The sequence below is a fragment of the Geotrypetes seraphini genome, chromosome 19 (assembly GCF_902459505.1).
Source record: "Geotrypetes seraphini chromosome 19, aGeoSer1.1, whole genome shotgun sequence".
Lineage (NCBI taxonomy): Eukaryota > Metazoa > Chordata > Amphibia > Gymnophiona > Dermophiidae > Geotrypetes > Geotrypetes seraphini.
In genome coordinates this window covers 34,106,564-34,129,060 of record NC_047102.1, presented here as the reverse complement: position 1 = coordinate 34,129,060, position 22,497 = coordinate 34,106,564, and the positions used below count along the sequence as shown (strand labels likewise).

Genomic DNA, 22,497 nt, shown 5'->3' with positions numbered 1-22,497 from the left:
GGTCAATAAGTGACAAACAAAGAAAAACAAAACCTAGAAACAGGGCCAAAAAGAAAAAGGGAGGGAGTAAGATTACACCTCACTCGGGGCTCTTTTTATAAAGCCACACTAACGTCTCCTGTGCGGCATCCCTGGAGGGTGCTTTCCCCTATAACAGACTCCAGAAGAGCGTTCCAGATTTCTACCACTCTCTGAGTGAAGAACTTCCTTACATTTGTACGGAATCTATCCCCTTTTAACTTTAGAGAGTGCCCTCTCGTTCTCTCTACCTTGGAGAGGGTGAACAATCTCTCATTCTCTACTAAGTCTTATTATCTTGAATGTTTCGATCATGTCCCCTCTGTCTCCTCTTTTCAAGGGAGAAGAGGACCAGTTTCTCTAGCCTCTTACTGTACGTCAACTCCTCCAGTCCCTTAACCATTTTTGTCACTCTTCTCGGGACCCTTTCGAGCAGTACTATGTCCTTTTTCATGTATGGCAACCAGTGTTGGACGCAGTATTCTTGGTGGGGGCGCACCATGGCCCAGTATAGCGGCATGATAACCTTCTCCGATCTGTTTGTGATCCCTTTCTTAATCATTCCTAACATTCTGTTCACCCTTTTCGCTGCTGCCGCCGCACATTGCGCGAATGGTTTCATTGACTTGTCTACAAGTACTCCCAGGTCTCTTTCCTGGGGGCGGGGTCTCTCCGAGTACCTGACATTCTGTATTCGTGTAATATAACATCATACCTTATGCTTTGAGTTTATCTTGTTGGCAGACTGGTCTTTATCTACCATCATCTACTATGTAATGTCACTATTCTCAACTGTGAGTGACATTATCAGATGTCTCTTTGCAGTTGCACAATCAGTTTTATTACAAGTCTCACTTGACATATGCAGTCCAGATGTGACACTTGATAAGCCACAAAAGCTTTGAATTGTAACCCAAAAAGCCATTCATGAACCACAATTGTTGCATTGGCTAAAATCTTTACTGCTGCCAGATGACTTCAGAGCAGTATTACAATCAATGATATTGTCCACCACTGATTTTTGTAATTTATTTTGGACTTCTTCCTCATCTATTAGTCTTACAGTTAATTCAAAAAGCTGCAGTGCAGTTACTTACCCATTGCACAAAAAAAGATCCTTCTGTTGGGGACATAACCCATATGTGGCTGATGCATCCTGCTTATCCTGGGGAAAAAGATCCTTCAGTGCTGACAATCCCGACAGTCAACACCTACTTCTTTCACATGATGGCAGAATGCATTACATAGAGAAATATGCAGGTAAGGATGGCACTCCAGAAAGAAAAAAAGAACTCTGTGGAAATCTAGGGCACTTACCTACAAGTTGCTACCACACACAGAAAGAAATAGGACTATTTAAAATCATAAATGCTACTGCCTTATGCTATGAGTTTATCTTGTTGGGCAGACTAGATGGATTGTACAGTCTTTATCTGCCGTCATCTAATATGTTACTATGTTTTCAAGATCAAATTTAATCTTTGTAAAGTCAAATAGTGTAGTAGAGTGCCTAACTGTTCCTTTTTCATACTAAACCTAGAACAGTTCAGAACATAGTATTACTTGCTGTACACCACCTTGAGTTAATCTCTTCATAAAGGTGGTTAAAAAATCACAATAAATAAATTATACCACCGATTTTCATTCATTTTCTCCTACTGCCTTGGTTCCCCATTTCTCCAATCTACACTCTAATTCCACTTTGACATTTTTGTTTCAAACGTCTGCATTAGACTCCTAAATTGCAAATCATCCGTCACTTTTCCATGCCCTTATCCCTCCCATATTATTTCTCCACTTAACTCAATGCAGTGTCATTCTCTGTAATGGCTGGTTTATGAAACTGTGAACACTTCTTAAAATATACTCCCTCACAGGGGCCCTTTAATAGGGTTCAGACTCTAGCCAGGAGGACATGGTCCAGTCAGGGGGAAGAGAAAACACCAGGGCAGGAAAGAACAATTCCAAACTCCAACTTACCTTCTAAGCATCAATACCTGTCTTGTCATTTCCACGGTAATTCCCTCACCTGAGCACTGTGTGCACATTCACCTTCTTGTCCAGCCTTCTGTCTTGACTAGACTGTAAGTTCTTTTGAGCATGGACTGTCTCTTCTGTTTTGATGCCCAGCGCTTTGAAGAGAAATAAGTAGTATTAGTAGAACCAGAAGAGTGGCCAAGATAGGAAAGTTCTCCGTTGAGCATTGTGAATTGCTGACCATAACAGAAGCCAAACCCTTCCTTGTCTGTAAAATACTAACCTTTAGTACGCCTGTATATAGACTGACTAGTTTGGTTGAATCCACAGTAACCATTTGTTTGGTGTCAAGAGATTAGCTGGTGTGTGCAGCTATTTTTTGTTTGTTCATTTTGGAATTGTTTTAAGGTTTGATAGGACACTGAAGACCATTGACCATTTCAGTTGCCTTCCTCTGAACAGAGGGTCATTAGGGTGGGCAGACTGGATGGGCCGTGGCCCTTATCTGCCATCTATTTCTATGTTTCTATGACTCCATCCCTTTTGTAACTTTTTGAAGGTGAGGTCTCCAGAATTGTACACAATATTCCATATGGGGTCTTACCAAAGTCTTATACTGGGGCATCAATACCTCCTTTTTCCTACAGGCCATACCTCTCCTTATGCACCCTAGCATCCTTCTAGTTTTCACCGTTGCCTTTTCAAACCGTTTGGCCACTTTATGATCATATGCGGCTCGATAGTCAACAAGCAAATACGCATTTTGTCATCCATCTGCAGTCATTCTCTTATTTTCAATTAAAATTTCTGTCAGAGCTGAAAATCCAACTTTGCAAAGATAAGAAGATCCAAATAGTAACAAAGCCTTGATTGCTTTGTTGCTTAAGTTAGCATAACTACTGCATAACAAATAAAATTACTTGCTGTTAGTTTTCAAGGACCAATCATGTCAAAGAATGATGCTTTTCTGGGTGGTTATATCCCTACACATGCTAATGCTCATAACATTGACAGACTCTTGCGTACATGACATACATGTCATCTAGTGTATACTTATGAAGGGAATTTTAAAAAAATAAAGTAAAATTCTGGAATCTCTTCGGGGGAACTCCACTGTGCCGAGGCACACAGTTTGAGAGACACTGCCATAGCTGGAGACATGGCATTTTATTGTGCCTTTCTATACAGAAAGTTTTCTCCATCTGGACTTTGCAACTAAAAAATGCATTTAAACAGGGTCTTATCTAAGAGGCTGAAAAACTTAAGCACCCCAACCCAGTCAAGAGCATGATCTGTTCCCACAACATGTCAGTTCAGTGTTTCAAGCCCCATCCCACCCACTGTCCTTCTAGGCTGTCTGCTTCCTGCCCCAGAGCACTGGATAGTTTGACTTGCCCCTTCCAAGTCAAGTTCCTGTTGGCATGACACAACAGAAAGACTGCTCCAGAGCAGAAATTAGGCAGACTAGGAGGACTGCTGCATTGCCATGGCTTTAAAGAAGGTACACAGTATGGGAGATAGGGAGTCTGAAATGCTGGACTTGCGTTGGAATGATGAACTCTCTGGTTTTCTAAGCAACATAATTTATTCATATACAGCATACATCTTGCAGTTCAACATGGTTTACAAACAAACAAACAAAAAAAGACAGACCTATCTGGTGAAATATAAACTAAAGACAACAGTATACAATAACATAGTGTGTCACAGGCATCTGTACTGGGGGTAGGGGAAAGACCAGTGCTATTTAACTTATTTATAGATGATCTGCAAATTGGAACAATGAGCAAGGTGATTAAATTTGCAGATGAAACTAAACTGCTCAAAGCTGTTAAAAGACATGCGGACTGTGAAAAAAATGCAGGAAGATCTTAAGAAATTGGAAGACTGGGCATCCAAATAGCAGATGAAATTTAATTTGTACAAATGCAAAGTGATGCACATTGAGAAGAATAATCCAAATCATAGTTGTCGGATGCTAGGGTCAAAGCTCAAGAAAAGGATCTGGGTGTCATCGTGGTCAATACACTGAAACCTTCCGCCCAGCGGCAGCCAAGAAAGCAAACAAGATGCTAGGAATTATTAGAAAAAGGATGGTAAACAAGACTAAGAATGTTATAATGCCTCTGTATCGCTCATGGTGCAACCTCATCTTGAGTATTACGTTCAGTTCTGCACTCCTTATCTCAAAAAAGATATAGCAGCACTAGAAAAGATTCAAAGAAGAGCGACCAAGATGATAAAGGGGATGGACCTCCTCTCGTATGAAGAAAGACCAAAGAGGTTAGGGATAAGAACATAAGAATTGCCACTGCTGGTTCAGACCAGTAGTCCATCGTGCCTAGCAGAAAAAGTAGGAAATATTCAAATAGCCCATTTTCCTGGGTCAATAATTTTACCCAGGAGTGAAGGAATAGCCTAAAGGTTAGTGCAGTGGCCTAAGAACCAGGAAAATGAGTTCAATTTCCACTGCAGCTCCTAGCGACTCTGGGGAAATCCCTTAAATGTCCATTGCCCCAAGTACACACTGTGTCATTCTCTAGATCGCAGAGGCATTTATACACACCCCTCTCCCTCCAATTTACAACAGCCTAACAGTTGCTTTTCCTGACCTACACATCTTAATTTATAAAATAAATAACTCAAATGGGTGTTAGGAAAAAGCTTCCCTTTCATAAACCCTTGTTGCACGGTCTTGTATGTGTGGAGAATGTTAATGATTTCATACATTCAAACCTGCTGGGGGCTATTGCTTAAGCATTCACCTATCCATCAAATACCTACTATTGTAATTACAGAAATAATAGTCCCGTTACAATTTGCTTGTGTGTTAAGGAGGCAGGGCATGAAATGTAAAGATGTATGGTGGACAAGTAACAATTAAACAGCTCTACAGTCCATGCAAGAGAAGGTATATGAACAAAAGCTTTAATATCTTCAGAATTTCCTGATACCGAGAGCTCAAAATCAACCAGAAGACACAAGGAAAGGCCAGTGGCCCCTTCAGATCTTGCTATGTTCATCTTTTTCTCTAGGCTGCGCGTTGGCGAGGAGCTTCAAAAATAAAACCAAAATGAGATTTTATGCAGAAGGTGTAATCGACCACTACAGAGTAGCAAGGCAGTTTTTAGAGAGAGGCATAACATTTAAGAACATGCATGAAATTACCTGAAGAAAAAGAAATTGTGGGAGCCAGGGAATCAACTGCAACCCAAACTTTTAGTTTCTCATGAATCAGAACAGAACCTAAACGCTGCTAAACTGAAACTAGAAGAAAACCAAAAATAAAAAAATATTCCGGTAAATGATTCAAAATAAGGGATATTAATATGGCAAAATTACTGGCTCCAGACTCAAAATGAATCATCATCATGGAGGGATTATGTTTTGGATTATATAGTACAGTATAATCTCATTATAACAGACTCGCTTATAAGAACTTAAGAATTACGGCTGCTGAGTCAGACCAGTGGTCCATCGTGCCCAGCAGTCCGCTCATGCGGCGGCCCTTAGGTCAAAGACCAGCGCCCTAACCGAGACCAGCCCTACTTGAGTATGTTCCGGTTCAGCAGGAACTTGTCTAACTTTGTCTTGAATCCCTGGAGGGTGTTTTCCCCTATAACAGACTCTGGAAGAGTGTTCCAGTTTTCTACCACTCTCTGGATGAAGAACTTCCTTACGTTTGTACGGAATCTATCCCTTTTTAACTTTAGTTTAACTTTTTAACTCTCTACCTTGGAGAGGATGAACAACCTGTCTTTATCTACTAAGTCTATTCCCTTCAGTGTTCTCCCCAGAACTTTTTTCCAGCCGGGTGGCATGAAAAAGTAGCCAGGTGGGGCGGGAAGGGGAAATTTAGTGGTGGGGAAAACTAAGCTGCAATAGCGTTTTTAGCTCATGCAGAATTGCCACACTCCACAGCTAGAACTAACGTCAGCTCAATGCTGGCGTTAGCGTCTAGCACATGCGGCAATTCTGCGCGAGCTAAGCACGCGGTAAAACTGCTATCGCAGCTCAGTAAAAAGAGCCGTAAATGTGTACTTTTTGTATTAGTTAATTATTATTAGTTATTTTCCAATGCTCAATATGACTGCCTTTCTTAAGGTTTGACACTTGTTCCATAATTTTTTATTAAATTTAAGAAGTATCCAATTCTAGAAGTGAATAATTAGATATTTGCCCTCTTTCAAATGGTATAGAGCAGCGTCTCTCAAACTTTTTTAACTCCGGCACACTAAGCAGAGCAAATGTTTTTTGTGGCACACTAAATGCAGCTGGAAAAAATTTCTGGGGAGAACACACTGCCTCTTGCTGGCTGGCCGCCGCCGCTCCTGCTTTAGGGTCAGTCGGGAAGTCAGCTTGTTCTGTCCCCACTGCGCCCCGATGCCCTCCGGGCCCCTCAGGCTGTCGCTGCTGGTGGAGGAGGAAGAGGAGTCCTCGGCGCAGAGCAGGCTGCCGGAGAGGGCGGTGGAGGGGCGTAACACGTTCTCGTCCTTCTAGCGGTGGACGTGCTTGAAGGAGCGGGATAGGGAGAAGTAGGAGTAGACGGGCTTGTGTGGGTCGTCGGTCGCGTTTAGGTAGCAATTGGGAGGGGTGCTGGTCATGGAGCCGCTGGCCGGGGACATGTTGATGTGGAAGGGCAGGGAGGAACGTGCAGGCCTTCCGAGGGTACAGTGCAGACCTTCAGGGGGGACAGGCAGGCCTTCAAGGGATAGTGCTGGCCTTCAGGGGTGGGGGTGCAAGACTTCGGGGGAGGGGGGCTTGGACACAAAGGATGGTGTGTGTGGGGGTGATAGAGATACTGGATAGGAGGGTAGTTGGGAAAAAAAAGGGAGAGATAATGGACCCTGGGGTGGTGGGGAAGGAGGGAGAGATGCTGGATGAAAGGGTAGTTGAGGAAAAAGTGGATTTGTGGATGGAGACAAAAAAAAAAAAGGAAAGATGCCAGACTTCCAGGGAAGGGAAGGGAAACGAAAGGGGAGGACAGAGATAGAAGAAGGAGACCCTGGCAAGCAAGTTATCAGAAGACAACCAGAGCCTGGGACTAACAAGATTTTAATAATGACCAGATAACAAAGGTAGGAAAAATGATTTTATTTTCTATTTAGTGATCAAAATGTGGCCTTTTGAGAATTTATATCTGCTGTCTATATTTTGCACTATGGCCCCCTTTTACTAAATCATAATAGCGGTTTTTAGTGCAGGGAGCCTTTGAGCATCAAGAGCAGCACAGGGCATTCAGCGCAGCTCCCTGCGCTAAAAACCGCTATCGCGGTTTAGTAAAAAGGGAGGGGGTATATTTGTCTATTTTTGTATAGTTGTTACTGAAGTGACATTGCATAAAGTCATCTGCCTTGATCTCTTTAAAAAAACCACAGAATATAAATGATAATTAAAATTTTCTCTGCGTACAGTGTGCTTTTTAAAATTTTATTGTTGGTAGATCATTTTGACTTGGTCATTTTAAAAGTAGCTCGCAAGCCAAAAAAGTGTGGGCACCCCTGGTCTAGTGCATTTGCTGGCTCTCAGTTCCTCAGCAGATTTAACTACTCTTCTCACTATCTTGACGGCGCAACTCAACTGTTCTTCTCTCTTTATTGCTGGGTCTCTATTAGGACCATTATTTTTTTTAAAACAAAAAACCCTGAAACAATGAACGACCATTTGTTATGAAGCCTCTTTTGCACTTTTTGTCTGCAGACCTAGTTGTGTCTTTAGCCTTATTTATTTTGATTTCTATCCCGTTCTCCCAGAAGCTCAGAGCGGGTTACAAGTAAACATTCATAATTGTTTGAAAACAGACTAGTCATGACAACAAATAGGTTACAATAGACAATAAAGTCATTTTAATTGCATTCATTGTTGAAAACTGCAATGTCAATTTTATTGCTTGGAAGGTGGTATACCAAAACTCAGATACCTATAGGATTATTCCTGTTATGAACTGTAAAGTTATAGCACTGAAATAACCAATTTGGTTCCAGCTGTTCTAAATTGAACTACGAGTAACTGAGTTCGTGAATTTATGCTCAAATGCTCTGGGCTAATCCCAATTCAGTTATTTCTGGATTTCTGAGTGAATAACAATTAATTTTAAGCCCAAATGCTCAGGGGGAAATACTGAGCCACTGGGGGTCTTAGTTTTTTCTAAACACTGGCCACTGCAGTTAAAGATAAACAAGAAATCAATTGGCATCAACTATCCAGAATCAGCACAGACTGCTAACCAGATAGAGAGCACTTTGGGTCTGGGAGTTTGCACCCATCCCTTTAGAACTGAACTAGAAACCCAAAGGGAGGAGCCCCCCCCCCCCCCCCCCAGAAGGCAACTTAGAAGAAAATTGACTTTTTTTGTGTGCGTAGAGCTTTATAAGCATTTAATAAACGATTGACAGTACAACATTGGTTACCTGGTGCTTATAGAATCAGGTTTAAAATTCTTTTAAATTTTGATGCATATGTATCGTATTATTTAAAAGGTGGTACGTCAAATCCCTTCCCCTTTCATTTCCCCATTATTCTGTCTGCCTGCCAAGAACTGCTAATACCGTTCACTGAAATGCATTTGGATTTTTCCCGTTCAGCAATTTTTTTTTCCTACTCTCTGGAATTCTGTCTCTTTAATCTCTGCAATTTGAATCTTCTGAATACAATTTAAAATAGCTTTGTAGATCAGGCTTTCCCAAATTCATAAATTTCCATTTATGATTTTTAAACAATTTTCTGCTTTTTTCATCATCAAGATCTCCTCCCTTTCCTCAAGTGTCCAGCTTATTGTTTAATTGAAGGATAATTGTTGTATTTTGTTATCCGATTAACCTACCTCTTGTCTTTTAATTATGCTGGATTACTGGATGTTTTGTATTATCGTATTTGTGCTGCTCTGTTTTGGTACTTTTGTAAATTGCCTTTATAAAAAAAAAAACACACAAAACTGAAATTGCAGCATAACAAAATATTCAATTGGGTACACTGCTTAACATTTCATGAATATGAGATCCAGATTGGTTTATGAACCCTTGATATGATGATTAGGGTTTGCAACTGGTTCCACTTTTACCAACAGCATCGCCATTTCTGGTTTTACCCCACTGCCTCATGAGTTCGTAGACCCTACTTTTCAGAATCAGAAGTCCATGCATACATGCAATGGGTTTGAAAGAGAGAGTAGCTCAGCCTCTGGGTAAAATTAAAATGAAGCCAGCTGGCAACGCTATTAAAAAAACACTGTCAAAGGCATAAAAAGGCATTTTTCAAAACTCACAGCCAGCCCACTCGGAAATACCTCCATTCCCAATGAGGTAGCCCATTCATGCAGAGAGCCTATCCCTGCAGTCGGGCTTCCCAGAGTAATTAATGGTGCAGCTCTGCTCTATGATGCTACCACAGAAGTCTGTTTATACTTTCAAAGAGCAAGAAAGATTCAGACTTCTGTCACTCCACACCCCCCCCCCCCTTCTGCACACTCAAGAGATGCAGAAAAAAAAAAAAAAAAAGTTAGCCGGATTACTGGATGCTTGTTAACACTGGATTGCTCATTGCTATGTGTCGTTCCAATGATACTTGACACAAGCATCCCGCAAAACACAGACCATGTCAGATCTCTCATAAATTTGCTTCTTATTGTCTCTTCTTGTAGTCAACTACATTGCTTTCACTGTATTAAAATTGCCAGACCAATCGGACACCCTAGCATTTTGAAAGTGATTTTTATTGCAAACTATGTTGAGATACTGTTTGTCTAAAGCACCATGTAAGAAAAAGTATTGATGAAATGTATCTTTCAGCGATGCTTTAGAAGCAAAGACTCATGTAGGATATGATGCTTTCTGCTGTGGTATGCCTGCTGAAATCCCCTGGTACTCCCACTCTATTCATCTGGATGTCACACTGCCTGAAGGATAAGCGGATTAACTTATTTTGTTTTATAGCAAAAAAAAAACCAAACTATGTTCAGTTCTTCTCATCTGCGATCAAGCACCAAGAGGAGAAGCAGGAGCAGAAGATTTTGGCCATAATATGACGTTCTTCATTTTTCTGGCTGCACCCACACTCTGGTGCATTGTTCGGGTGATCTGTATCAGGCCTGTTCTCTGAAGGGCAGAGCGAGGTTAGTTTGTGGTCCTAGACATGTTTCTGCATCTATGTCAGTGTTAACAGTGTATTCTGGAGTCAAAGGAGACCTTTGTCTCTGGGGTTGGCACTGACACACACACACAGACTGTTCACAGCAGCATACTGGCTACGTACTTGAAATTAGAAACTTGCCCAATTGCTGTTGCTACTGTTTCCTCTTATTCCTCAATCTTCTTTCAATATTTGTCCCATTGTGTGTGTGTGTGTGCACATATATACGCATACACACACTGCAATACGTAGTACACGATAAAATAGAGGTCACTGAAAATTGGGTACACAGTTTTGGGCATAGATCATAGATCTGCAAGTCAACTAATTAGCCTAATTATTTACTGTATTTATATCCCACATAATCCAATATTTTTAGCAGTTTACAAATAAAACACACACACACACACACCCTTTTACAAAATCACAGCACCTTTTTTTTAGCACCGGCCACAATAGTAACAGCTCCGACGCTCACAGAAATTTTATGAGTGTCGGAGCTGTTACCACTGAGGCCAGAGCTAAAAACCATGGGGGGAGGGGGACCATTAGGTTACAAATGCAAACAACTGTAAATCAAACTTTAAAACATAAATGTCATACAATTGCAAATTTTTTTTTAAAAACCTCTCTTGTGCTATTAAAACTCCCATAAATAAAGTTGTTTATCTTCTTTTTAAATGACAGGAAGCTACATATAGCACAAGTTTCAAATGACAGAATTCGGTAACTCAGGCCTTACAATTTTAAAAAGAGATTATCTATAACAGTCTAATTTGATCAGATGAAGAGTGGGAATATCTCCAACAACAGAGAGTCTGCTGATTGAAAAATTCAGTTATCAGCATCAATACAAACTTAGGTCCCCTTTTATCGAGCTGCACTAGAGGTTTTTAGCGCTAGCTGGTGCAGTAAATGCTCCAACACTCATACAATTCCTATAAGCGCTGGAGAACTTACCTCGCTGGCCTGCACTAAAAACCTCCCCCGGGGAGGGGGGGAAGGGGTTAAGTAGCTGTCATTTTCAACAACAAAGATTACAGATAGCATTTTCAAGGGGACATAATTTGCGAGAGCAGTTGGCTTTAAAACCTGATATAAAAGCAGACAATATTATCTTGGAAGCCATTCTAGTTGTGGGTTTTGCCACATATGCCATCTCACACTTGCAATTAGTTCATAAGAACATAAGAATAGCCTTACTAGGTCAGACCAATGGTCCATCAAGCCCAGAAGCCCGTTCTCACGGTGGCCAATCCAGATCACTAGTACCTGGACAAAACCCAAGGTGTAGCAATATTCCATGCTACCGATACAGGGCAAGCAGTGGCTTCCCCCAGGTCTTTCTCAATAACAGACTTTTTCCTCCAGGAACTTGTCCAAACCATTCTTAAAACCAGCTACGCTATCCGCTCTTACCACATCTCTGGCAACGGGTTCCAGAGCTTAACTTCTGTAACTTTAAAAAGGTTTCGTGATATGGGAGAATAAGCTGTAAACTGGACTAATAATAATAATAATAATAACTTTATTCTTATATACCGCCAACAATAATGATGCTGTTCAATATTAAAAGATGTTTAAAAATAAACTTTTTTTAAAAAAAATCCTACAGAAATATGCTGGCGAACTGGTTGGTTTAAGAATTTTTGGGAGGCTTGCTCCTGGAGGAATCTTTTTCAAAGTGAAACGGAGAAGCTCTGTTGAGCAGTTTCGAGCAGGAATATCATTTTTACAAGTTTGATCTAACGACTAGAAGAACAGCTCATGTTTAAGGACCATCAAAACAGCCCAATTAATCTTGCATCAATTAAATTAATAACCAAGTCTAAAAAATTTGATCATGTAAACCACTTCTCAAAAATGCTCATTGGCTACCAGTCATTCACAGAATTACTTATAAATTATGTATAATTACTTTTAAAACCCTATATAATAAGACCCCTGCATTTTTATTTAGGTTTCTAATTCCATATACTGCAAAGAGAATTTTACGATCTAGTGAACAAAATTTATTATCTATTCCCTCACTAAAAATTATTAATACGAGACGACAATTTATCTTTTCTTGTACTGCACCGCAGACTTGGAACGTCCTCCCTATTTTTTTACGGGAGGAGAAGGAGTTTGGGAAATTTAAAAATGAGTTAAAAACCTTCCTTTTCAAAGATGCCTTCGCAACTTAATTTTACTACTTTATTGTCTTATTTAACTTTGCTATACTTTTGTTAATTATTACCCCTTTGTATTTTCCCTTAATGTCTTCTCTTTACTTTAAGAATTGTATTTCTTCCCTCCTTACCCATTGTTTAGTAATGTTAATTTAATGTAAATTAGCCCTATTTAAGTATTTGTACGTATTGTATTGTCCCCTAAACAAATGTGAATTTTAAAGTGTACATCGCTTAGAAATCCTGATTAAGCGATTAATTAAGTCACCTAATAAACTTGAAACTTGAAAACTTGGAATGAAGCAAGGACGCTGATAACAGCCTTTTCAAAGCTAAGTGGAATATTTTTTACTCAATAGGTATTGCCTAATGGTTGTGGGACATGTAGGAAAGTAAATATATGAAGAATTTATAAGTAAACAGAAAAAAAAAGATACACTTGATATTTAAGGGAGATTTTCATGAGAGCAGGGTCAGAACGTTTTAAATGTTCTAAAGCCCTGCTTCCTTCAGTCCTTGAAATCTTTTCCTCCCTTTAGTATAAGATTGATACAATTTAAGAGTCATCTAATTCTAGTATTACTTTGAGTCTTTTGTAGACAAGTTGATTTTGGTAGTATATGTTCTAGAGAACCTTATGATCATCACATACTAATCATTCCACAAGTCCCGCTCCTCTTTCGTGCACAAAAGTTCTTCACTCCCTAAACCAGCGTATCGCAAACTGAGTGCTACTTGAGAACGCGCCATTGGAAAAAACTGTTAGGTCACTGTTGCCTAAGCTCCCATAGTTCATTTTCTAAAGAAAGAAACCATGCAGAAATTTAAGGTCAGTTAATAAAGTTAATAGTGGTTAATGAACATCTTCTGAAGAAGCTCCAAGGGGAATGAAACGGGGACATTTCGTTGAGCAATATTATCATCAGACATATATTTTGAGCTACCTTTCCTAAAAGCTGGGAGTAAACAACATCGGCAACTTGCTGTGGATGAAAACTCAGTATATCAATGATAGCACTGCGAGAGGAACGACTATATTCACTACTATTAATTTCAGTACCAAGGATTTAATTAAAAAGAACTAACCAATTGGTGGAGTTATTTTTAACAATAATGATTTATACAAATAAAATAAATTAATATTAATGACAGAATAGGGGGTTACTTAAGACCTATGATAGCTCATGAAATAGTTGGATTGACAAGACTTATTCTAAGTCAACCAACTGTGGGTACTTGAAGTCACTGTTCCCCAACCAAGAAGGATAAATAAAGAAGAAAGAAGAGTTAGAAGAATTAAGTATCAATGTAACTAGAAAGAGAGTTTACTTCTCATCAGTATCACAGAAGAAGGGTGTTGTGTCATTAATATTAAACCACACCATGTGGGGATCACCCACTGTAACATTAGAAACACTTTCCTCATTTATAAGCATCAAGTCCAGTATGACCCCATCCCGCATCAGTTCCATTACCAACTGCTGGAACAGTTCTCCTGGCAGAGAATCCAGGATCTCCCTACCCCACAATAGGGATAACCCCAATCAACATCTGGCATGTTAAAAAAAAAATAATATCACCTATTAGTAAAACTTCCCCTTTTTTAGATATACTGTATTCTGAATGTCTATTATTAAATCTCTGTCCACTTCTTCCGTCTGTGAAGGAGACCTGTTTATCACACCAATGTAAATATAATTTTCAATTCCTTCTTTCCAGACTGATCCACAGTGCCTCTTCCTTAAATCCCGCAATTGTTTGGCTTTAATATGATCTTTATCATATAATGCTAGTCCCCCTCCTTTTCTTCCTACCCTGTTTTTCCTGAACAGATTATAGTCCGGATTATAGTCGTGGTTCTCTGTGAACCACATCTCTCTGAAAGCCACTAAATCCAACTCAGCCTCTTCCACATCATACAAGAAGAGTTTGATCAGAAGGCAGTGAAGGACCTTTTTCATAAAGAATTATAGAGAGAACAAGATTCATTTATGAGAATATAAGCTTACGATCACTTGAGAAAGGAGTTCTTTATGCAAAGAGGTTGGATGTGGAGGTAGGGAAGAGGGACACAACTCTAGCAAGCAGATCTGCTATTCAAGTTAGTCAAATCATGCCAATTACTTAGGTGTCAGACCAGAACGTGAAACTCCTGAGAACTAGATCCACATGTACAGCCTCAACTATTGAAGTTATGAACCCCACGGCCTCACCTTCTTTATAGGCATACTGCAGGCACCAACTTCAGTTAATAATAAAAGATATTGCCGCTCTTAGGCATTTTTGAACAATGCAGCATTAAGTGTCTTGAAAATAGTCACAGATCATTTCCTAGTACTTACTAGAGGCTGGGGGAGGGGGTGTACCTTAGAAACAAATGTAAAGAAAAAATAAGCCCACTGTAATCTCAAATATCACCAAAAAGTAGAGATTTGTTTGAAAAGCATTACACCCAGTAGATTGATGTTTTCTTTCAGAAGCCACATGACCAACATTCAATAATTCTATTATCTCTCAACATTCCTTCAGTGAACATTTCAAATGGCAGCCATGAAATAACAGGAACAGTCTGCAGAATCTACCAATAAAAAAAAAACACATTTTTCTTCATGACTTGCTCTTTAATAGCTCCATTTAGAAATATTTCTGTTTCATTTAACAGAAAGAAAGAGGAAAAATAATAGTTCAAACAGATTTAACATTTCCATGTCATTAATTCATTGACTTTAAAGAAAATTGTCTCATAAACGTTGCTTGTTCTGGTGGCTTCTTAAACCACAGGCACGCTATGTCAAACACATGCCTGGCCGTTTTATGTGGCCCTCAGTGACTGTGCTGCATCTAAGTGCCTGACGGCGCAGCCCCTGTCCCAGCGGCGCTCCAAGCTCCTCACCGCGCTGCCTCGGTACCCATTTGCAGGCAGAAGGACCCAGTCCCAGTGTAAAAGCTAGGTTGGAGCAGGGCGCTCCACAGGTGGCTCAGGGTGCGCAAGTGGTTTTAGTGCACGCTAACGCCTCCCTAGAGCTTGCGTTAGTATTTATGTAGCGCAGGGTTAGCGTGCACTAAAAACGCTAGCGCACCTTAGTAAAAGGAGCCCTAAGTATGTTAATAAAAAAATTTGTCCCACAACTTAGCCCGTGTGATTGAGTTTGATACCCCTGCGGTAGATACTGGGAGTGAAATTTCAGACAATTGGACTTTCCCCAAACTCCTCTTCCGCTTTGGTATTTTAAGCATTAATTTTCATACAAAAAACAAAAAACAAAACCCCAAACTAAAAATACCACAATGCAGTTGCATTAAAACTACAAGAAGTCAAAAATCAACCTGTTAAAACAGACCCATTTATAGCAAAAATGCCACCCATGCTGGTTGGACCCTGTTTTAAAACTACCTAGCATTCCTTTGAAGCACTTTAAAATAATTTTCTAAAAAATTAGCAAGAATGTCATTATTTATTTATTAAGTTGGGTAAATTTGACACACTTTTAGAACCAATCAATACGCTTGATTGTTCATGCTAGTATGCATGCGCTGGCATTCTTTTAGGATTTAAGTGCCATTTTGAGTTGAATCCGATGCGATTGTAAAGGATCAACTGAATAAGTGCAGTAAGTTATTTTGTGTGCTATTCGGAATATGTGGTACTTATTTTGAATGAATTTCTAATGATATCCCCTTTTTTATTTATATTTTTTGATTAGCTCGTTTCCTGATGAAGCCAACTTATAAGGGCGAAACGGGACCTGTCGAGCAATACAGCATTTAGCACTTTATCTCCGTGTAATACAGCACTAAGCACTTTAACTTCATGTAGTGCGGACTGAGAGCGCTTAGAGATTCTCCACGATCCGATGTACTTTTTTGACCCTTCAATTGCAGATAAGTTATTTCCTTTCTCTGCATTTTGTTTATGATATTCTCAGGAAGCCATTTTTGAGCATTATATGTTGCAATATTAGTGGCCCCTGTGTTTAGATTCATTCAAACTTTGTTATGATGTTATCATTAATTTAAAAATATAAAAATATTGAAAATACTTTATTAATGATTAGCAATTAGGATAGGGTGGAAGTTTTTTGATCAATGAAAGAAATCCAACACCACAATACTTAGGGAGAGCCACACATGTTCCCAAAGTGGTGAATCTGATTTATTTTCCTCCATTCAGGCTCTAATCTTAAGAGTATCAACTTGTGGTGGTACTTGTTTTTTGATTGTTGATACACATCTTTCACTATTCATTTTGATAGTTCAAGTATTTGAAAGATGGATGATAATGCCTGGAAACAGACACTGAGCTTCTCCAATGAGAAGGTTTTGGACATTTTGAAGGTTCCCTCTATGTTACTAAATGATAATGATTGGCCCAGAATTATGAATTTAAAGAAAAATTTAACTAGGATAGATCTAAATAGTGCCTTTTTGATTGAATACTGCAAAGCTGAAAGAATTCCTAGAGGTTTACGAGTTAATACTAATCCTCAAATTTTCAAAGATGATAAAGACTTTGTCAATAAGTGGAAGATGATTCTTAACAAATATTCCCTCGACATTATGCTCTTAATTATTGAAAAAAGCAGAAGTGTTGTGGCTGAGTTAAATGTTAAAATTGAGGATGAATTGGAAATTATGAAGACTAAATCTGATCAACTTGAATATAACACACAAGTTAAGCGTCTGAAAGATAATATTGATAAATTTAAAGATCAATTAAAGAAAAATAAGTTACGTAAGTTTCAAAGAGATGAAAAAGGCTATAATGAGCAACGTGTATATGCTTGGTCTGTTATCACTGATAAAGCATCTATACCCTCTACCTCAGACTGAAACAAATTCCAGTTCTGTGAGTAGGTCATCATCTAATAGTAGCAGTTCTTGAAATTTTTTTATCTCAAAGAATCTAGGAAGAAGGGGAAACACAAGAGGCAAATGGCATCAGAGAGGACGTCCTCAGACCAGATCACTACAGTATCAACAACATCTACCTTAATACAGGATTCTGTCGTAGTCAATTTATCTAGTAGAACTTTGACTACACAAGAAGAAAACCTTTTAAATTGTGGGCTATCTTTTGTACCATCATTTTGATCGATTTCAATTTAACATAGACCTTGAAAAATTTATTAGTAAGCTTCAGATAAAAATTTTCTTTCATGGGAGTGGTAACACCTTTAATCAATCTATGATGTCTCCCCATTCTAATTGGTGTCCGCCTGGCCCGCTTGACAATATTCTTAACATCTTCAAAGATAAAGTTCTGAAAGAAATTGAAAAGAGTTCTAGGCGGTTCACAACAGAAGAACTAACATTTCAATTAAAAAATACCATTTCAAAAAACACAACTATTATAACTACTACATCCATTAAATACATCGTCAGATAAAAAGTACATTTAAAATACAGAGGCTAATACCTTCTTAAATATCAACATTCTTGTTTATCAAATAGGTGGAGTTTTCAATAATTTCCTAAATGTAAGATAAGAATAGGCTCGAACAATCAGCGGACTCATCCAGGAGTTCAACTTCCCCGCCTGATATTCCAATGTCCTGTGCAAAAAGGTCTTATAGCGACAGGTCCTTGGGGTAGGGAAGAGGAACATACCTGAATTTCTGGTACATTTGAATGAATTAAACAGTTTCAAGTAAGATACCAAATAGGAAGGTAATAAACCAAAGAGAGTCTTATAACAGATATACCCAAACTTAAAAAATACTCTGGCCTCAAAAGGCAGCCAATGCAGTCTAGCATAAAAATGACTAACATGATCATGCTTCTTAAGACCAAAGATTAAATGAACTAATTGAAGCCTTAATAGAATCTTTTTTGGTAGCCCCAAATAAACAATATTACAATAATCCAGAGTTGACAGTACAGTAGACTGGACCAGCAACCTAAAGAACTCTAGATCAAAATACTTCTTAATGGTCCTCAATTTCCACAAAATTGCATAGCTTTTTTTTAAATTAATGAATCCATATGCTTCTTAAAAGTTAAACTACGGTCTTCATTCAGCCAGACCCATCACATATCAGCTGCCAGTAAAGATTTTTTTAAATAAGTTTTTTTGCACTTAAAATACTCTCAAATACATGGAATTTTTTTAACAGTATTTCACAGTTCTGCATCTAAAAAAAAACAAAAACAAATTTGCTTAATAAAGGTTCTGTTACATTGGATTTATCATTTTGATATACCGTACCACTATTACATTACATTACATTACATAAGTGATTTCTATTCCGCTTGTGCCTTGCGGTTCTAAGCGGATTACAAGTTAGAAGACTGGACATTTCCAGTAGCATTGCAGTACATATAAACAAGAATGCGTTAAGTTACAATTGTTGTTCTGGACTTTTCCAGGATAAATTGGTAGTAGATAGTAGATAGTGATAGGTTGTTTAGACGAATAGAGATAATATTGTCCGGATTCTGTTGTTTAGACGAGTAGAGATAATACTGTTCGGATTCGGGTGTTGCTGGTGGTGGTGTTTGGGTAGTCATGAGAGCATTATCTTAAACTTTTGTGAGGTTATGATGATGGGAAGTGTTTTTTGAAGAGATGAGTCTAAGCCCATGTGGAGTGGGGTGGTGGAGAGGAATTTCTTGTTTGAGGGGAAAGGGGCTGCAAGCACCATCGGGTTGCTAACCTGTCCTTTGGGAATGGGTTAGGAAACTGTTTTGTGGCTATGTTTCAGTAAACAATAAATAATGCAATAAATGCTGCAGTTGCACAAACAGCCTAGAATTTTAGTGCTCAAAGGAGCCCCAAGCCCCTCTTGCAGGTACACGTTATAGCTTTTGCACACTAAGGGGCTGATTCTATAAAGAGCACATTAATCGGCTAGTGTCTAATAAAAGGCACCAGCCACATCTTAATCACGCTTAGCTTAGGTGCTGCTTACAGAATTGCGGCTAGCGGCACCTATGTAAAAACGTAGGCGCCTGAAATGTAGGTGAGGATTTTAAAGGCCTACGTTTCAGGTGCCTGTTTTGGGAGAATCGTGCCTAACTCACACTCCATCCACAGAAACGCCAAAAATCTTCTATCTATCCCGTCTCTGAAGTCTATCAACACAATGAGGTCTACCATTTTCTCTGTCAGCGCTCCATCTCTTTGGAATAATATTCCGGCCCATTTACGGGAAGAATCAATTCTTCGCCATTTTAAAACAAAGTTAAAAACATTTCTTTTCCTTGACGCTTTCGAGGACTTTTCAGGGCTACATAGTTTTATTTTACTTTTTTGCCACCCTTCCTTTTGTTTTCTTCCCTATATGTCTTTCTCTCTACTTGATCATTGTAGTTCTAGCCCTTTTCCCCTTTTGTTTCTGTTTGTTTTTTGTTTTTAATAACTATTATTGTTTTTAATCATGTGCTGTTTCCCTAAATATGTTTTTTTAATCAATACATGTTTTTAAATGATATTGTACACCGCCTAGAAGGCTGATTGGACGGTATATGAAATCAGGTGTTAAGTGCCACTGAGCCCCATGCGATAGTCACCTATCTCTTATAGAACCAGGCATCTATTGCCCAATTATTGTTATTTATTTATTTTTAGCAATTACTGAGCCTATTAAGGGTATTTTGCCAATTAAGCTAGGCGCCCTTTATAGAATCAGCCCCTAAATTTGTAGGCTAGCAACTGAAGTTACCTACCTAATTGCACATTAATATACACTATCTGAAAATTGCTGTTAATTAGATTTATCACTTGATTTTCTGATTAAATTGTATGTACAGCTGGTACTAGCCTCTAACACCTGTGTGCACAATTTTGCAAGCTAAGTACGAAAATGTGCCTGCAAGATTATAGAACCAGGGAGAAAAGTTATCCTACATAATCCAGCCCCACAGTGCTGCAGTTGTAAACCAAATGAGTGCATTGAAAGAGCCAGGATGGGGTTGGAGGGAGAAGAAATATTAAAAGCTTCAACTGTATCATAGAGTATAATTCTCAATCAGCTTTCACACTCATCACAATGCATCCAAAATAAGGAGGATGGAGAGAAACAGGCCTGTATCCTTCAGAGAAAAATGGAGGCGAGGCAGATACTGACATCAACTATCCCTAGACTATGGACAACATTGTGTAACATTTCCTCAGTTATAAATCAACATACAGTACACACATGCTTTGCTTCTCTCACAAAGTCTCTAATTGTACAACACAACACAAGAAGATTATCAAGAGGAAAAAAGCCACAGATAAAACCTTTTTTCCAACTGCAGTATTATTGACATGCCTCTCCCTGCTACATGGTTACTGCCATTACACTTGCTATGCTAACAAGTACAGTCTCCATCCGAGGCTGTTTGTGAGAGTCAGAAAAGGTGAATATAGTCAGGGCCTAGGTATTATTTGCTCTGAAAGTGGACAACAGACCCACAGTAAAATGAAGCAATACCTGAGCAGGCCTCAGAGCGAGGATGCAAAAACAATAAGTTAGCATGCATGGCACTAGAATTTAAGCTCTGCAGTGTCTCGCTTATTTTTTTTGGTGATGAAATGCAAAAGGCTAAGGGGCGCTCGCGCTCGCTATGTGCCCCGTTTCGAATTCTGGGCCAATGACCTTGTTCTCGACCGGGACAGGCAGCACGAGCCGCTTCTGGACTCTGCACACTGCAGAGATGCTGCTGCTGCTGCTGCACAGGAGAGCCACGCGCGCGCGCGCGCGCGCAAACAAGCAGCAGCTGGGCACGGAAACGCCTATTAGAGGCGACGGGAACAAACGGCCAGGAATGCACTGGCTATTACATAATAAAGGGAACGATTTTTTTTTTTTTTGGGGGGGGGTCTCCATCACATCTCTCCCCCCACCCTCCCTGCATTTGACGAATCAGACCACCTGCTCTGCCATCCCAAGCCGCCCAAACTCCTCTTGCACCCATTGTTCAGAGGCTCAAGCTGGCCGTTATTTTCTTTAAGCCAATACATTTCAGAACATTTAATTCATTTTTTTAAAAAAACCTTCTCTTTCCCCCCAGAGCCTGCACCTTCATGACGTCATGCAATAGAAGCCCCAGGAAGTTTCGCTCCTGTTTATTCCACGATGCAAAGCCGGCATGCACAATAAAGCCATGGATGCCAGACCCCTTGCCAAGCATGCACACCCCTTTGCAGGACCCACCTGTCTGCCCTTTGCCCAGGGTCTTCTCCAAGCGATAGGGTCCCACGTACTGCGCGTGCTGGGCTCCGCTGCCTTCCTTTCCTGGGCAACTCATGGCTAGTCCACCCCCCCCCCCCCCAAATGGTTCTCCTCGGCTGCTGCTGCTCAAAATCTCTCTCCGGTGCCACCTTTCGATGGGTCCCACCGGTGACCGTTCGGGCGCTAGGAGTCACTATTTGGGGGCTTTTCTATGGGAAACGCCAGCGGGCTCTAGCGCGCGCAGGGCATGCCGCTCGAGCGCAGCCGTCTCGCGCTCCCAACAGCGCACGCCCCGGCGCGAGGAGCTGCTCTCGCCAGAGCTCCAGATGCAAGCCGGTCCCCGAAGTCGTGATGTAAGCAGTTTTCTGATTCGCCGCCGGGCGGAGGCTGATTGGTCCCTGGAGCTTGCTCTCTGATTGGCCGCCTCCGAATTCTCTTTAATCCGGGCTTCAGGTGCAGGGGCGGAGTGATGGGCGCATCTTCGGCACCGTCTCACTACCGTGGCATCGTTTGAAGACGACTGTGTCGTGCTTTAATAGCTTTTTTGTGTGATTTGGCTATTCTCAGTATTTCACAAATGCACTTAAAATAATTCTAGATATTTTGTGCATTTTGTTTAGATGCAATTGACAAATTCCAATGATGTGTTGCTAGCTCTTAAAAAAAGCAATGTTGCAATTTTTTTCCTAAACTGCTTTTCTAGTAAACTGATTTTTAAATCTCAGTCATTAGCAAATATCCTTTTTGTGCTCATCAGCAAGAAGAATAATGGGGGATGTGCTGCCGTGTCACTAGGGGAGCGAGCTTTTCATGCTATTTTCTTTTATGGCACATGATGAAGGAGCAGGAACTAGAGAAGACTGAGGCCAAGCAAAAAGGTGAATAAAAGTGAAATGGAGAATAAAGTGAAATCATCTGAAATTGTAGCCAGTGATGTATACATTAAAAATAACTTCATGCAAGCCTGTCAAATTCCTTTTGTACATCAAAAAATATGGTAGTAAAATAATTATGGTTTGTTTATGTATGTTTGAATCATATTTATTAAG

The 22,497-nt window shown here is 39.8% G+C and overlaps 1 protein-coding gene across 6 annotated transcripts in view; it reads right to left on the bottom strand.

Moving 5' to 3' along the window:
• The window catches only part of BRSK2 (BR serine/threonine kinase 2), a 310,234-nt gene extending 288,447 nt beyond the window's left edge, over nt 1-21,787 (bottom strand). For 2 of the 6 annotated variants that reach the window (XM_033928274.1, XM_033928270.1), the window contains exon 1: nt 21,431-21,787. In XM_033928274.1, coding sequence (XP_033784165.1) covers nt 21,431-21,524 — 94 coding nt within the window. In that variant the 5' untranslated portion in view covers nt 21,525-21,787. The remainder of the gene's footprint in view (nt 1-21,430) is intronic. The other 4 variants (XM_033928269.1, XM_033928273.1, XM_033928272.1 and 1 more) reach the window with 3 other exon arrangements.
• Between the last annotated feature and the right edge of the window lie 710 nt (nt 21,788-22,497).